Here is a 17,998-nt window from a genome sequence, read left to right as displayed (position 1 = left end):
TACTCGAAAATCCATATATGTCATCTCACTTTTCTCTATGACTACTCTTACTCCTTCCACGCATATCCATAAAAATATTTCTTATATAAGCAATTATTACTCTCCACTCATGAATATCTTTTGTCTCCTCATTTCATCTCTCGATTACATTTTCTTATTGTATATTTTTTATTTTTGAATCCGACTCTTCCATGACTATTCTCATTCTTTAATCTATCATTTATCAATTCTTATTTTTTTAAATATATTTTTGACTCTTTCTCTTTTTGTCTCATCATCTCTCTTACCACTATTCATAGTCAAAGTGTGTCCGTCTCATATTTACGTATACTCATAAAAATTACAAATGTGAAGACACATTAATCATGACACATTTTTTAAGTCATTCTTTTCTTTCAAAAATGTCATATCTTTCAAAGTACACATCACATGATCACCCTATGACCTATTTCCTTTCACGTATATCAAAATATACACTTCTTAAAATAAGAAATTATTGCATTTTCTCATACTCTCATGTTTGTCCTATTCTAAACTCCTTCTTCACGATTTTGGAATGCTTTCACATAAAGTAAATCTTTGAAAAAGTTGTTTGTTCTTATTAGGCCATTATTCACTCTCTATTCTTCATGATCTTCACGAAAATCTTTAAAAACTCTTGAATCATTCTTTCTCTTACGTTTAATATGACACTCCATACTCAATTCATGACTCTTCTCACTATCCAACAAGATTGCCCATAGAAAATTTGTTACATATATAGAAAAAATTATTTCAAAACTATGTCTTTCTTAATATCTTCATTAATATAATACACTATCTTCCGAACTTGATTTGATTTGTCATTCACAAGTCTCTTATTTTACAACTCACGCATTTCCTCTTTCCACTAAAATCTAAAAATCCTTCACTTCCAATGTCATTCATTTCTTATCACCATTATTTTTCTTCTTCTATTTATTAGATTGATTCATATCTCATTCCCACGATTTTCTCTATTCTCTTACAAACTCTTACTCCTTTCCAAGTCTTTCTCTCTTGCTCGTTCTTTCAAACCCCTATAATGGCATCCTCTTCCTCATCCGATATCAACGGAATTGAGATTTCCAGATCTCATTCACACATATCACTCCATAAACTCGATGACCATCCAACCAGGTAAATTAGTCCATCTCGAAGACTTTCCAACATTTGATTTACAATCTTTACTCTCTGAATTTATTCATGTCCTAGCCTCTCCAAGATTAATGCCCATTTATCCTCATCTCATCAAAGTATTCTACACAAACCTTTCTGTAGACCTCGATCACTCTTCTATCACTTCCATGGTTCATGGAAAAATCTTCTCCTTCGACTTGTCTCAGTTAGGACATATCCTGAATATCTCTTCCTTTGGGATTGAGCTCCCTAACATAGTTCCTCTCGATCGAACTGTGTTTAAGAAGGTCCTCCTCTCCACTCGTTCTACCCACTTTCCATGGCATGAAAGCAACTTGAAGCCTCATGCTCTGTTGTTGTCAAAAATTCTTTCCTCCAACATAGTACCCAAGTTGCCTTCTAGGGGATTTATTGCAAATGAAATCTCCCTTCTTCTTTATGCGATCTTTTGTCCCTTTCCCATCAACTGGTCCAGTGTTATATTCAATAACATGATTAATTTTCGTTCCTTTCACTCTATTCCGTTCGGGTATTTCATAACCCTCATTCTTCAATACTTCCAAATCCCGCTTGAAACCGATGTCGTCTACCACTCCAACCGCACGTTTGATGCTTCCTCTCTTCATGAAGAAGACTCCTACGACGACGAACCTCAAGAAGCAGATCCAGCAGCAACTTCTGAATTTGACATCTTCTCAGCCCTTGTCAATGTTCAGAACACTCAAGATCTCCTTCTCAAAAATCAAGCATCTCTGCATCAAGCCTTCAAATCACTACAAATCGGCCAAGATGCATTACTTCGGAAGTTTCACCCCTCATCCGGTTCTGAATAAACTTATTTTTTTGTTTTTGGACTGTAATAACTTTAATCACTTTTGGTCTGTAATAACTCTGATACTCTGATCCCTTCCTTTTTGTCTATGACAAAGGGGGAGAAAACCTGTCTCCATTATTGGAGAAATACTCTCTCTTTAAACATTTTTCAATATTTTATGATATTATTATTTCTATGCATAATGTCTTTTTGACAAGGGGAGCATATTTTGTCATCATCAAAAAGGGGGAGAATGTTGAGAAACTCTGTTTTGATGTCACATAATATGATACAGTGTCTTATTTGATTTCATATGATATGATAATATGTCTTCTTGAAAAATGTTATATAATGACTGGATATGTTTTGCCATATATCTAACGAGTATTTGATGCAAGGATATCTCACTCAAAAAGGATGGAGACCTCTTGTTCAAGTACAACTATGATGCAATCATACTCCTTGAAGAAAAAACTTGTTGAGCCATGCACTCCTAAAGACCTTCTAAAGATATCGGCTTCCTCAAGTTGAAGATTTCTTTCTTCTTTAGAATCATTTGTAACAGAACCTTCAGAAGGATGCATATTGCATATTACATACTCACTCATAAAAGCTATTTCATAAAAGTATATGATAGTTTCAAAAAGCTCCTTTTTGAAAACTAATAATTGTACCTTCTTTCAACCCTTTATGAAAAAGGTATTTTGACATGATTTCAAAATGTAATAATTGTACCTTATATCATATACAAGACAACATGTAAAGAAATGATTTCAAATATAGGAAAAAGACAAAACATGAAATCGGCTACACAAAGAAAACAAATATAATATGTTTTGAAAAAACTCTAGTTACCTTCTTTAAAGAAATGATTTCAAATATAGGAAAAAGACAAAACATGAAATCGGCTACACAAAAAAAACAAATATAATATGTTTTGAAAAGACTCTAGTTACCTTCTTTAAAGAAATGATTTCAAATATAGGAAAAAGACAAAACATGAAATCGACTACACAAAGAAAACAAATATAATATGTTTTGAAAAGACTCTAGTTACATTCTTTAAAGAAATGATTTCAAATATAGGAAAAAGACAAAACATGAAATCGGCTACACAAAAGAAACCAAATATAATTTGTTTTGAAAAAGACTCTAGTTACCTTTTTACAAACTCATAGAATGTCGACTTACTTAAAGTCATCATTCTCTTTGTATAGCATTAAATACCTTCTGTAAAGAATCCTTGTTAAATATCCTTCTCAAGAATGTCGACTAACTTGTAGTCTTCATTCTCTCTGTAGACTTTGAAAACCACAACATAAAGAAAACACTTGACATGACTATGTACAAATAAATATCTCAAAGCACTCATTGTACTTACACTCATTTAAAGTAAAGAAGTACCTACTGTACCACAAATCATTAATTAGGATAAAGACAAAACCACATGACAACCTACAATCCAACGTTCAATGTACTATTGTAAGAAATAAACTTTTTACATAAAATATGTATTACCTAAAATATTACAACGACTAGTGTACCCTATATTATACTTTTATGAAAAGAAGACTTTCTCGAATTCCTCTAAAGATGTTTTTTTGAAATGACGTGACATTTCACATCTCAAAAAGGCTACGATTTCAAAAAGGCCAACGACTACTTTTTTAAGCTATAAATACACACTAAAATGAACTATTCAAATAGAAGGGAATGGAATAGACAAGTGAGCTTACAACGAGAAAAATACCTATTCGATATTTGAAAGAGAGCCTAGAAAAAGAAAGAGAGAAAAGAAAGAGAAAAAGTCAAAAATAACTCTTTGACAAAGAGTATCTTCTGAGTGACAAACAGAACATTCTGAGAATCCTTCATTTGTGCATTCATATCATCCTGAAGGTTCTATAGGAAGTATTGTAACTTTCTGTTATTCACTGTATTCCTTCTTTGTTGAAAGAAGTAGACCTCTGTGAAAGAGGGTGTTGTCCTTCTCTGTTGAGAGAAGAAGACCTCTGTGAAAGAGGGTGTTGTACTATTTATCCGGTGACTCGGATGTTATAGTGGAAAGCTCAAGTGGTTTGCTTGGGGACTGGATGTAGGTCAGGGTTTTGACCGAACCAGTATAAATCTTTTGTTTATTGTGTTGTGCCTTATTGCTGTATTTTTTATTATATCAACTTGCATCGTATTTCACTATTCACCCCCCCCTCTAGTGGAATTTCAGATATGTCAGACAGGTCAAAGACCGTGAATAAGTCAGCCAATATATTTACTTTGGTGGAGATGAAGATTGGATATTCTAATGTGGTTCAGTTATTATCGATAATGTAACAAACTTCAAAGCTACTGAAAAATGGTTTAGGATCACTATAAAAGCTTTTTTTTGGTGTCCATGTGCAGTGCAGTGCATTGATCTCATACTCAAAAACATTGGGAAGATGGATGGAGTTATTTATGTGATTGACACATACAAGAAAATGACAAAGTGTAAACATATTCATTCATAAAAGCTAAACTTGATGAAGAAATTCATCAGGGGAGCGACTTGCATTGACAAGGCTTGCTACATATGATTTGACCGTACAAAGCCTTGTCATTCATCAAGACAACTGGGGTTGAGATGGTAGAAATAATATTTGCTTTAGAGTTTTGGAAGGGATGTAGTATGTTTTGAAATTGTACCGCTTGTGGAAGTGTTGAGGAAAGTAGACACTGATGAGAGGCCAGCTATGCCCTATTTGTGTGCTGATATGGACAAGGCAAATAAACACATTAGAGACAACTTCACAGATTAGAAAAAATACTTATGAGTCAGATTCAAAGATCAAGAGATGGACTGGCCAACTTCATCAAGACATTCATGTTGTTGCCTATTACTTGAAACCCTGTATCAAATTCTTCCCCCACATATGTAGAGGATAAGGAAATGAGGAAGGCTATCTAAAATACCAATGAAACTCTGAATCCAGATGAAAAGGTGAATGAAACCATTCATATAGAGTTACATGTGTAACCCTTATCAAAGAACACACTCCATTTGCATAGCTTGTTGTGGCTAGGTATGCATTTAAAATTATTTATTGTTAATTATGTTTTCTTGACATGACATTGGATAGAAATGATTGGAGGAGAAGGATTCATGTGGAGGACCCAAAATGATTTTCTTTTTGGTTCATATCGCCGACACCAATTGTTTGGGATGAAGGCATTGCTGTTGTTGTTGTTAATTATGTTTTCTTGTGTTGTAAGCGTCATTCTTATGAATTATAGGTTGATATTTTGTTTCCTTTTGTTTAGTTTAAACCAGTGGTGCAGTAGGTTTGGTGGAGATGCTCTCCCATTGTCCATATTTGCTTAGCATATATTGAGCCAGGGGTGCACTGAATCCAGTGATAGCAGGTGCGAGAGAAATTGGAGTTTTTTTAGCACATTCACACCAAGAAAAGGACTAGGTTTGAGCACTCACAATTGAATTATCTTATATTTGTTGCCTATAACATGAGATTGAGGCAAAGGTAACAATTAAAATATATGTTATTAAATTTAATTTATAACTTTATTAGCTTTTATATTGGTATACATATTATAATTATTATTGTTTGAATGTTGTAGACAAATACAAAAATAATTGAAGAAATCCCATAGGAGTTGCTACGACGCTATTAGCATCGACAATATTGACATATTAGATGAGTGGGTGCAATAAGAAACTGGGCATACCCAATGGTGATGCAAATTGGTGGCAACTGGATGTTGAACTTAAGAAGGAAGGCAATGATTATGCTCGCTAGAGCTAAATAAGGAGGGAATGACTTAGAAGAAGAAGATCCTCTTATTATTGCTTTCAGCGTGATTGATGAATTTAGGTAGATTTGGACTTTTTTTCTTTTATTTTGTTATTTAATGTGACTATTTAATAGTAAATATTTTGTTTTGCTAGTTGTCACATAACATTTCGTTGTTTTAATAATGTATATCTATGCTTAATAGATCATAATGCTTATATTTGATTTATTTTTTATTACATTCTATGATTTTTTCTAATTTTTTTACTTTTTGGGTTTTATTTTTGCATATTTTTTATTTTATGTTATTTTTAAATGACCATTTTCTGTATCTCACGATATAATACCATACAGTATACACCATAGTTACTGGGAGCACCCTTAGGGATGGGGAAGCATGCTTCCCCGAAAGCATGCTTTGGAAGAGAAGTGTGGGGAAACTCACTTCCAAGTAATGGGAATGTGCTTCCCCCTCACTTCTCAACTCGCTTTCTTATTGCTTCCCATTCGCTTTTCCTTTGTTTCCCTCTAGTTTCCTCTTTGTAAGACTTGCTTCCCCCTCATTCCCCCCTTATTTTTTGTGTTTTTCATATTTATTTATTTATTTCATTTCTCACTTTTTTCCTTCATGTTTCTTTTTTCGCTTCTCATACGCTTCCAAAGTGAATCGTGCTTCATGCCTTATGCTGCTTTTTACCATTCCTTTCACGCACTACTTCCTGTATCCATTTTGGTTCCTGCTAACTGTGGTACACACCCATATCCCTGGCCCTTCTGATAAATTCCAGTATACTTTTTTATGACATTGCTTAAAGCTAAATTATATTGTAGAGTCACCTTTCACATAATATAGAAGAAAAAGAGATTATTCAAAATCAATACATATAAAGTATATCATACGGACCAAATAAATTTCTTAAAGTTAACTATACTCTAGAGCCACTTTTCACAAAGTATAGGAGATAAGAAGTTTATTTTAAAGCAACAGAGGCAGAGGTGTATCATACATATACTATACATGATTTTCAACTCATTGAGATGTCGAATTTGGGTTTTGCACTAAAATATGCAAGACAATCCAAGAGATATAACTAAGACAAACAAGAAACATGTTACCTGCTTTTCTGGATATTTTGCAGCAGATATCAAAGAAACAGCCTCCATATGACCAAAATCTACATCATACCCAAGCATATAGATATAAAGCATTTTCCACACATATTTCTTCTTCTCATAAGGTGTCAAACCCTATAAAAGGAAAAAAAAGATACAAGTTATAATACAACATTTCTAATGTTTTTTGTGGCATTTAAAATATCAATAAAAAAGGAAGACCCACAACATTCATGCGTGCATACCACACAGAAGTCATGGAACTCAAGAGAATAAATTGAGTCTTTAAACTATAGTTACTATAAACTACTGTCTCCTTGGAAGATCTCCTCCATAAAAAGCTACTTCTGGAGCAAGGGACTTCTAAAGCCCACTTCACAAGACAGATCATTTCCACAATAGGAACAATACATCCAAAAAACAATATATATGCTTCCAATATTAAGGAATGATGAGCAATATAGATGGAATGCAATTGTTCTACTTAATGGACAAAAGTGGATCTATTTTCTATAATTTAGACACAATGATATGGACCTATTATTTTTTCAATTTAAACACAAAAAGGATATTTCTATTTTCGTAATGTTGAAGGCCTTTCAAGTAATTTATTTCAGAATATATCTACTGAAATGAAACAAGCGGAAGTACAAGAGATAACCCAATGAGGGTTAAAAAGAATACAAAGAGAGTGCACAAGCACTAGTCCACCAAGGAACAATACAATCACAAAGTGAGAATAAACTTAATAGCACAATACATGCACACAATAGCCACCAAGGGCCAACACAAAAGACAAAAAAATAAAAATCAGATTTATAAAATGCTTAAGAAAGCATTGTCTTCCTACAAGAGAGTGAGTGCCTTTAAATAGGCAGTCCAAGACACAAGGGAGCTGGCCCAACTAGCCATTGGACCAGCCCCAACAGCTAGTTGGAACAGCCCAACAGCTATAAAGTAAAAAAAAAAAACTAAAAAAAGAAAAACAGAAAATTAACAAATAAAAACGACAAGTCAGTCCCTAAAGGACTGACACCTATTACATAGTGAAATGACTGAAATACCCCTGATGGGTATTTCAGTTTACATACAGAGAATACAAATATATATATGTACATTGATACTTATAATTTAACATCTACAACAGTACAACCAAAACCATAAGATGTTTTCTTCTGGTTACAAGAAGAATAAATGTGATCATATGCAATGTACCTGCTCTTGGGTATTTTAAATCAATCGCTTCTTTTCCATAATGTTAATGTCCACAACATTATAGTTATTGACGATATCATAGGTTTTTGTCTTGTCTTCTCATGGATCTACTTCATAAGGTGTTGATTTTATTAGAAATCAAGTACATGGCCTACCCATGATCTGGACAAAAGTATTCATGTAATAGTTTTCTGTCATGAAGATTCTATGGTTTGCAACCAACATATATTGTGCCCATCAATGTCACAAGTCTCTTTCCAGGGAAAATTTGGTGAATGAATATCTCATGATATTTTGGAAAAAACTGCTTTTTCTGGAAAAAAATTTAGGAAATACTGATATATAAAAATTAAAAAAAAAAAGTAAGAACATAAATAAATTATAAATAGCATGAAATTATTACAAGAAACCTTTTATATGATACTCTTCCAAAATAGGCAATATTTTCCAAATATCAGCAATATTTGTGACATAGATATCTAAACCAGAGTTACCAGTCGAGGAAGCGGGGGCGGGAAGCGATACGGGAAGCGAGGCACTTTCAAAAATTTAGGAAGCGGGGAACCACTTAGAAGAAAATTTCGAACCGTCTCGGAAGCGAACCGGAAGCGAACCGGAAGCGAGGAGGAAGCGAAAAAATGAAAAAAATGGGGAAGCGAGGGGGAAGCATGGGGGAAGTGTGCTTCCCATTTATGGGAAGCGCGTTTCCCATAAAAAGGAAATGTGCTTCCCATAAAAGGGAAGTGCGCTTCCCATAAAAGGGAAGTGCGCTTCCCATAAAAGGGGGACGCTTCCCCTCACGCTTCGGAAGCGCGACGTTTCGCGCTTCCCCTTTTACCTAGGCGCTTCCGGTAACTCTGATCTAAACCCCAAAATTGTCTTTTATGGGCATTAAGGTTTCTTATGTTGTAGAAGATATATAACTTAGGTCCATAGATTTTACATCAAATTTCATCTGTTACTTTCTACATACTAGTTATTAAGACATTAATTCCAAGTTCCAACTAACATATAAATCAATTTGACATGCATGAACTGTGAAATTGTCTATGAAGAGACAATACGCATACAAGCATAAATACTTTATAAAAGAAGTGTACGAAAACACTCTCACAACACTTGAACAAAATACGCAAAAAGCGTAAAAGTAGCAAACATGCAATAATGCATGTATTTGATAAAAAGAACAAATGCTTGAGACTCTCAAGCTTGAGCAATACAAAATGGGAACACCCCTATTTATACAAGTGCCAAAAGGTGCAAAGGGGGGGCTCCCAAAGGAGTCGTTGGGGGGGCCCAACGACTCTATTGGGGGACCCCCAATGCACTTCAAATAAAATAAAAAAGAAAAAGAAAAAAGTAAAAAAAGAATTACAAAAAATAAATAAGAGAATTACAACATATTCCAAATGGAATATGCGCAAGATAGGAAATTACAAGAATACCCTTTTTGGGTAAGAAAATAAAAAAAGGTATATAAATATATATATTTATATAGAGAGAGATAAATGTACATATAATATATTATATGTAAATGTATCTCTATGTATATAAATATATATATTTATATTTACAATAATGACTTTAGGAGATCCATTTTAACACCCCCCCTCAAACTTACGGTGTGATAACCGCAAGTTTGTCAAGAAGGAAATGAAATCTGGGCGAACATAGAGCTTTTGTGAAGAAGTCGGCAAGTTGATACTCAGACGTCACGTATGGTAGATCAATGACCTTCTTCAAGTATTCTTCTCTGACATAATGATAGTCCATCTCTATATGATTTGTTCGCTCGTGAAAGGTGTGGTTCTTGGCAATATAGATTGCACTTTTATTGTCACAGCATAGCTTTGTTGGTTCTTCGACAACCACTCCCATATCTTCCAAAAGAAGTCGAATCCATACAATTTCCATGGTGGTAGATGTCATGGCTCTATATTCGGCTTCAGTGAATGACAAAGAGACCTTCTGTTGCTTTTTACATCGCCATGAGATCAAAGATTCACCTAAGAAAACACAAAAACCAGTGGTGGAGTGACGGTTACTAGGGTCTTCTCCCCAATCTGAGTTAGTATAAGCAAGTAATTTTAATTCAGAAGAAGAAGATAGAAATACTCTCTTATTTATTGTTCCCTTCAAATATCTGATGATGCGAAGGACAGCACTCATATGAACGGTTGTAGGAGCGTGCTGGAACCGACTGGCGATGTGAATAGCATGTGACAAGTCGGGTCGAGTAATGCTAAGGTACATTAAAGAGCCTACCAACTGCCTGTAAGGAGTAGGATCGGTTAGGGGAACACCGTCGTCAATCTTCATTTTTGATCCCACGACTTCAGAAGTTTCGCATACTTTGTCATCAGAAATTCGTGATCTGTCAATAATCTCACAAGCAAGTTTAGACTGAGATAGAAAATAACCACGTTGTGAATAGGCAACCTCAATTCCAAGAAAATATGTCAGAAAACCCAAGTCTGACATCTCAAATTTTGAAGTCAAGACGGACTTAATACCCTTGACTCCTTGAACATCATCACCTGTAATTAACATGTCATCAACATAGAGTAATAGAATCACAATTCCTGCATTAGATCTTCTAGTAAATAGAGCAGTGTCAGTATAACATGAGGAAAAGCCATTTTTCAGCATTACACTGGTAAACCTGTCATACCAGGCTTTGGGGGTCTGTTTCAAACCATAGAGGGCCTTACGAAGACGAAGAACTTTATCTTTAGGAATCTTCATGCCTGGTGGAGCATCGCATCCATATACACTTCTTCGTTAAGATCACCATTTAAAAAAACATTTTTCACATCCATTTGAAAAATGTTCCACTTTTTAATAGATGCAATAGTAATAAGATATCTAACTGTAACCATTCGGGCTACAGGGGCAAAAGTTTCCTCATAATCAATTTCATACTCCTGCCCATACCCTTTTGCAACTAAAAGAGCCATATACCTTTCAAAAGATCCATCGCTCTTAGTTTTAACCTTAAAAACCCAACGACAACCTATAGTTTTCTTTCCTATGGGTAGAGTTTGGAAATCCCAAGTTTCAGCCTTTTTAAGAGCATTAAGTTCATTTTGCATAGCTTCTTGCCATTCTATACATTTTTTAGCTTCTTCAAAATTTCTTGGTTCAAAATAAGAGTGAATGGCGCTAAGACAAGCCCTATATCGGGGTGAGAAAGAATCAAAAGAAACAAAACGAGTTGGAGGTCTTCTATTCCTTTCAGATCTTCGGTGATCGATAGTAGGAACAAGCTCACTATATTGGTCAATAGCACTTCTAAAGGTGTCTTGGTTTCTACGAGAGTAAGTTATTGGATCACTTGAAAATCTACTTTCTTGTTCATTGAGTGAGTTATGTTCACCAATGTCACCATCATTTTCCTCATCATGATTTGATGATACATCATCACTAGATATATCATCATTACTAGACAATAGGTCAAATAGGAAGGAATAATCAAAATTTTCTTGTTGAGAAACATTTTTTTCAAAGTCACTTTCATTTTCCAAAAAAGTTACATTTCTAGAGATATATAACTTATCATCTCGAAGATCATAACAACGAAACCCTTTTTGAGTTTCGGAATATCCAAGAAAGGCGCAAGGGATAGCCTTGAGAGATAGTTTGTCATTCTTCTCCGTAAGTATAAAACACTTACACCCAAAAACTCGTAACCTATTATAATCAGGTTCAAGCTTATATAAAATCTCAAAAGGGGATATTTTTCCTAATATCCTAGATGGAAAACGATTTATCAGATAAACAGAAGCAAGAGTTGCTTCTGCCCAAAAATTTTTAGGAATGTTTTGGAAAATAAAAAGGGTCCTAGTAGTCTCAATGATGTGCCTATGTTTTCTTTCGGCCAACCCATTCTGTTGAGGAGTTTTAGGACAAGACCTTTGATGGACAATTTCATGATCCTCAAGATATACTTTAAATTGATTGGAGAGATATTCCCCTCTAGAATCACTTCTAAATATCTTTATATTACTGTTGAATTGATTCTTGATCATTGAATGGAAGATTTTAAAACACGAAAAAACTTCATGTTTGAACTTAAGAAAATAGATCCACGAATATCTGGAAAAATCATCCACAAAAATGACATAATAAGAAAAGCCTCCTTTTGAAGAAACAAGTGCGGGTCCCCAAACATCCGAATGAACAATCTCGAAATTTTTAGAAGAGAACATAGTTCTTTGCTCAAAAGGTAAACTTTGCATTTTTTCGAGAATACAATCATTACAAGAAAATGAACTTTTACATAGGTCTTTTGCAAAATGTAAATAAGACAACTTGGTGATATTAGGATGACCAAGTCTTTTGTGCCATATATTTATATCTTTGTTTTGGGCCACATTACAAAAAGATTTTGGAACTTGAAGAGTTTCCATATAGTATAAGTCTCATTTTCTAAAGCCTTCCCCAATCAATTTCCCGGATCGGCGATCCTGTATTAAACATTTATCACAAGAGAACTTAATATCGCAACCATGGTCCGAGAGTTGAGAAACAGAGAGAAGATTTAAGTTTAGTTTAGGTATAAATCTAATTTTTGGAATAAAGAAATCTTGAGTTTCAAAATTACCTATACCTTTAATTTCAAGAGAGGTTCCATCCGCAGTGGAAACAAAAGAGGGAGAAACATTTTTTGAGAAATCGGAAAGTGAAAACATGTTTTGGGACATATGAAAGGATGCACCGGAGTCCAAAAGCCAAGAGACTTTACCTGGAAGAGATGAAGTAGACACGGCGACACCGGAGGTAGCTCCCTTGAGTAGAGGTTGAAAGGCTTCCACTATTTGATTTAAAGAGAGTGACCCACTTGATGATACCTCCTCCTTTTGTAGTACACCGGTGGTAGCCATTGCGAGAAGCTTTTTCCATTTAGGACATATGGGTTTGATATGTTCGGATTCTTTACAAAAATGACAAATAATTTTGCTATAGTCCCTTCTTCTTCTTGGCTCACCATTTTCACCTTGATTTTGTGGTTTAAAATGAGGGGGACGATAGGTTTTTACATTGTTCCTGGGTCTTGATACGACATTGACCTCATTACTTTCTTCATGATTACAAGGAACCACAAGAACACTTTATCCTTGTTTACATAAACTCATACGAGTCTCCTCACCACTTAATTTGGTGAGTACATCTTCAAGAGAGGGAGAAGTAAAAGAGGATAGAAGAGAAGACCTTATTTGCTCAAATTCGGGCTTTAGCCCATTCAAAAAATTGAAGAACCGATCTTCTTCAAGTTGCTTGTGACAGAGTTCAATTGTTTCTCCACTCCATTTTGGTTCAAGCATGGCAAGCTCATCCCAAATGGAGGAAAGGTCGGCAAAATATTCCCTAATAGTCATTTCACCTTGAGTAAGAAAGAGAGCCTTCTTTTGAAGATAATACTTATGAGATAGGTCCCTTGACGTATACATTTTCTCAAGATAATGCCAAGCTTCTAATGCCTTTTTGAACTTAATAATGTTGGCATTAATCTTAGTTTCAACGGATGAAAAGAACCAAGAAAGAATCTTGAAATTCTTCATTTCCCACTCATCGTGCTTTTTAGAGTACTCTTCAAGAGCTCTAACCCTTTCTTCTCATTCAAGAATCTTGATTTCACTTTCGTTTACCACGGTTATTTTGGGTTCCGGTTCCAGAATTGTGCCTTGCACATAACCCCATAGCCCCTTCCCGTTTATGTGAGCCTCCATGTTTCCGACCCAAATATGATAATTGGACCCATTCAATTTGAAGCCAAGAGTAAAGTGAGACTCTTTTTCGCCCATTATGAAGTAGAGAGAAAGGGAGAAATGGCGTACCAACACAATATTCCAAATGCTAGCTTGCGCAAGATTCTTCTAAAATATTTGAGAAGCAAGATCCACCACTTCAACCTCCAAAGATCCGAAGGCACGCTTTTCGAGGCACTTAAAAAGAAGAGAATCCCACAATCCTCTATCACCAACCAAGCTTTGATACCATGTGAAATTGTCTATGAAGAGACAATACGCATACAAGCATAAATACTTTATAAAAGAAGTGTACGAAAACACTCTCACAACACTTGAACAAAATACGCAAAAAGCGTAAAAGTAGCAAACATGCAATAATGCATGTATTTGATAAAAAGAACAAATGCTTGAGACTCTCAAGCTTGAGCATTACAAAGGGGGGAACACCCCTATTTATACAAGTGCCAAAAGGTGCAAAGGGGGGGCTCCCAAAGGAGTCGTTGGGGGCCCCCAACGACTCTATTGGGGGACCCCCAATGCACTTTAAATAAAAAAAAAGTAAAAAAAGAATTACAAAAAATAAATAAGAGAATTACAACATATTCTAAATGGAATATGCGCAAGATAGGAAATTACAAGAATACCCTTTTCGGGTAAGAAAATAAAAAAAGGTATATAAATATATATATTTATATATAGAGAGATAAATGTACATATAATATATTATATGTAAATGTATCTCTATGTATATAAATATATATATTTATATTTACAATAATGACTTTAGGAGATCCATTTTAACATGAACCAGGTTTTTCTTTTATGGAAATTTACCATTAATTAATTTGTAATTACACATTAGGAAAACAAAAAAAAAAAAACCTTACAGGTTACACAAGTCGTATAATACTGTATTTATGATATGTATCAAGAATTTAGGTAGCACTCTTGGACTGCAATATTAAGATCATGCAGTAAAATTTTCCTTAAAATAAAGGTTCCTATAGTAAAATAAATTTGATTCTTTTTATTCTGATATCTAAAAGATTTTTAATTCTTCACATCAACTCCCCTTTGTCTCTTCCGACTTCACATTTACCACCTCCTAGGCTGATTCTCAACTCCACTTCCATCGCCATCAACTTTTCCATGAACTAAACAGTCATATCAATTATATTAGGTGTCAAGTCGAATAGATGCAGCCAGATAAGGATTGAAAGAAGAAGACAAAAACCTGAAAAAATACTCCTAGACTCTGTTTAAGAGACAGGTACCACCATATGACCATTACGTACAGGAACAAGATAGGCTACCAGCATGGGCTGTGCAGAGGAAAGAGTATTAATGCTCCCCCTTAAATGAACAAAGGATAGAAAGTAGCAACATTACGCAAACAGATCGCAAGTCACAAGATTCGAGCACCATGACATGAAAGGCAGATGCACATTCATTTATAAGGACACTCGCTTCTTCCCATTTGTTCAGTGGTCTTTCCAGCAAACAAAGCTACGGATCTTGGCTACACGTTGCAGCCTTGCAATGCAAGTAATAGAATCAGAACACAATTTTGCAGGCTTAAGAGAGGTAATTTTATGGGATTAGTTCCTTAATATTTATATATTCATAAAGGAAAGGCTACTTCCAAGGTCCAACAAAAACAATGCAGATCCTTTCCCACCACATCTCCCACATCTCTCCGATGACACCAGAAATGAGTAGCATTCTTCCTTTTCAGACATCCTTAAACTGCAGCATCAACCATTTATAAATGAAACAATTATGTGCCCCTAGTCATAAGGTCTTTGGAAAGACACACTAAGCAGTTCCCACTAAATGAAGTATCCTTCCATGATTTAGAGTTTATAAAACCGATCAAAACTGGTGTAAGGATCAGAAGACTTCATACCCACTCGCTAAATGAAAATCCCTGCCCATTGGCTAGAATTAGAGGATAATCTGCAGTTCATTCTGTAATGCTGGTCCTAGCATATCCATACAAGGTGATCAAAAACTATTTCTGATGAAAGCTTTATTGGAAGCGGTCATGCTCCAAGATAATGTTGCAACTCACAAAAATGAGTCCAAACAAAAAAAATAAAAATAGAATAAACTCCAAAACTGTTTCCAGAAAGACCCAGAGGTAATCTATCAAGACTGCAGTATATAGACCAACAAATTGGAGTGTATACAAGGTAAAAAGGAAAAAAGAAAAAAGAGAGGTTTATTGGATTGACAGAAAAACCAAGTCTAAATTACAATTACAATTGAATGAAAAATTCAACACAATGGCAAACTCATAGAAACGGGATAGGACCACCGAGGTGGTATCCCATGTGGTAAGCGGGGTCATGTGCCAAGCTGAAGGCCCAGGTTCAAATCCCTCTGCCACATGGGGCTTAAGAGATATCTGGTAGGGGTCTGGCTAACCCCAGCTTGCCTTTCAATAAAAAAATAAAAAAAAAGGTGATAGGGATGAATTACTAAATTTTCTACACCAGTTAATTGAATGACGAATACTAGCTCCAAATCAAGCTTTCATGTACTGAAGTCAGGCATGCTCAAGGGGTAAACCATTGAAGATGATAAACTACAACGCAGTTGTCTGTGCTAATCAGTGAACCGATGTTCTTTTTCATCATAACAAGGAGGAAAGTGCAACAAATAGAATGCAGCAGCAACAAGGATACTAGAAACTGAGACCATGACCTTAATCATGTCTCTGGTGTCTGGACAAATTGGTAGGAATACATCCTCAACGGCGCGTGTGCACCCATCCATCTAAATAAACAGGATATATTAGGGTACCATGTTCGCTATCCAGGTAAAATAGTACACCTGAGAACCCCTAAAGGAAAGAAAGAGGTTCATGAGAGTTCCCAGCACAAAACTAAACGTGCCCCCTTTCAACGGCGTGAATCTCCACGGTCGAAAAGTACCTATGAAGTGCAGCCATCAAAGGCTCTCTTAACAAGCTCGTACTACACTACCAATCGCATCATGCGAGATCACAACTCAAAGACCTTGATCAATGTATGTGATAGCCTTCCCACCCACGTACATTTTCGCACTAAATTCGAGCAATGAGATAGAATATTGGATGCAGAAATTCCCCACTTCCACGCTCGGAAAAACCCCAAAAGGAGCGTACAATCAAATGTCGCGAAGCAACCCGAATTTCTCTCTTTCATTTCAAGCAAGATCAAACAAAATAAAGCCACTCAAATATTAACAAAAAAAAATAACAACAATTATGTCCTCAGAAAACAGAAATCCGCTTGAAAAACGTAATTTCAGTTTCGAGTGTAACGAGAAATCTCGATTTCATACAATTCGGTCGCACGAATTAACCAACTGAAACGAGGCCCCATAGAAAATCGACCGCACGATCTCAAGACGGTTCTTTTTTAACAAAAATTGCCACGATTGATCCACCCACAAGTCGGATCAACGAGGGAAAACGAGATCGGCCGAAACCCCGGAAATGGACGGGGAGTCCGCTGGATGAGAAGACGCAGGAAATGAGGAAAATAGGGGGAAATCAGAGCGAGAGAGGAAAGAAAATCCCTAACCTTCTCGTTCTTGAATTTGGTGCGGATGTTGCCGAGCTCCTTGTCCACCCTCTGCCGCTCTTGCTCCTTGTTCTGGCAGTTCCTGACGTCGCTGATGAAGACGGAGAGCCCCCTCATCCCAGACAACGCCATCTCCCTTCCCCCCACCCTTAGATCCGATCGATCAGATGGCAATCAGAGACTTGAGAGAGAGAGAGAGAGAGAGAGACTGGATCGTGCCTTCTCCCCCCGCGTTGTCCCTGAAGAAGAAGAAGAAGAAGAGGCGACTCTCCTTTGAGTTCTTGACTGGAATGGTAGGGGAAGGTCCCTAGTTCGAATCCCACCGAGGATGGCAATCCCAGAGGCCGAAGTAAGGGGTGCAAATGGATTGGATACATAGTGACAGACGTTTTTTTCGGTAAAATCTCGTTTGTCAAAAACTCGCGAGAAATTGTAATTTTTTCATAAATCTAGCATTTTTTCAGCAAAATCTAAGCAATAAAAAATAAATTAAAAATATAAAAAATATTTTGTATAATAAAATATTATTAAAAATTATTTAAAAATAAAAATACACGGCTTTTCATGATAAATAACCTTTTAAAAAGTAAATAT

At 35.6% G+C, this 17,998-nt stretch overlaps 1 protein-coding gene across 1 annotated transcript in view; it reads right to left on the bottom strand.

Annotated features, from left to right (window-relative positions):
• LOC149815364 (AP-2 complex subunit alpha-1-like) overlaps positions 1-17,752 on the bottom strand; it is a 124,035-nt gene extending 106,283 nt beyond the window's left edge. Inside the window, exons 1-2 of the mRNA XM_089989408.1 lie at positions 17,405-17,752; positions 6,874-7,005 (exon numbers count right to left, since the gene is read on the bottom strand). Coding sequence (XP_089845534.1) covers positions 6,874-7,005; positions 17,405-17,536 — 264 coding nt within the window. The 5' untranslated portion in view covers positions 17,537-17,752. The remainder of the gene's footprint in view (positions 1-6,873; positions 7,006-17,404) is intronic.
• Between the last annotated feature and the right edge of the window lie 246 nt (positions 17,753-17,998).

Source organism: Nuphar pumila, chromosome 15, assembly GCF_984573655.1.
Source record: "Nuphar pumila chromosome 15, dmNupPumi1.hap1.1, whole genome shotgun sequence".
Taxonomy (NCBI): Eukaryota; Viridiplantae; Streptophyta; class Magnoliopsida; order Nymphaeales; family Nymphaeaceae; genus Nuphar; species Nuphar pumila.
This window is presented reverse-complemented; position numbering and strand designations above follow the sequence as displayed.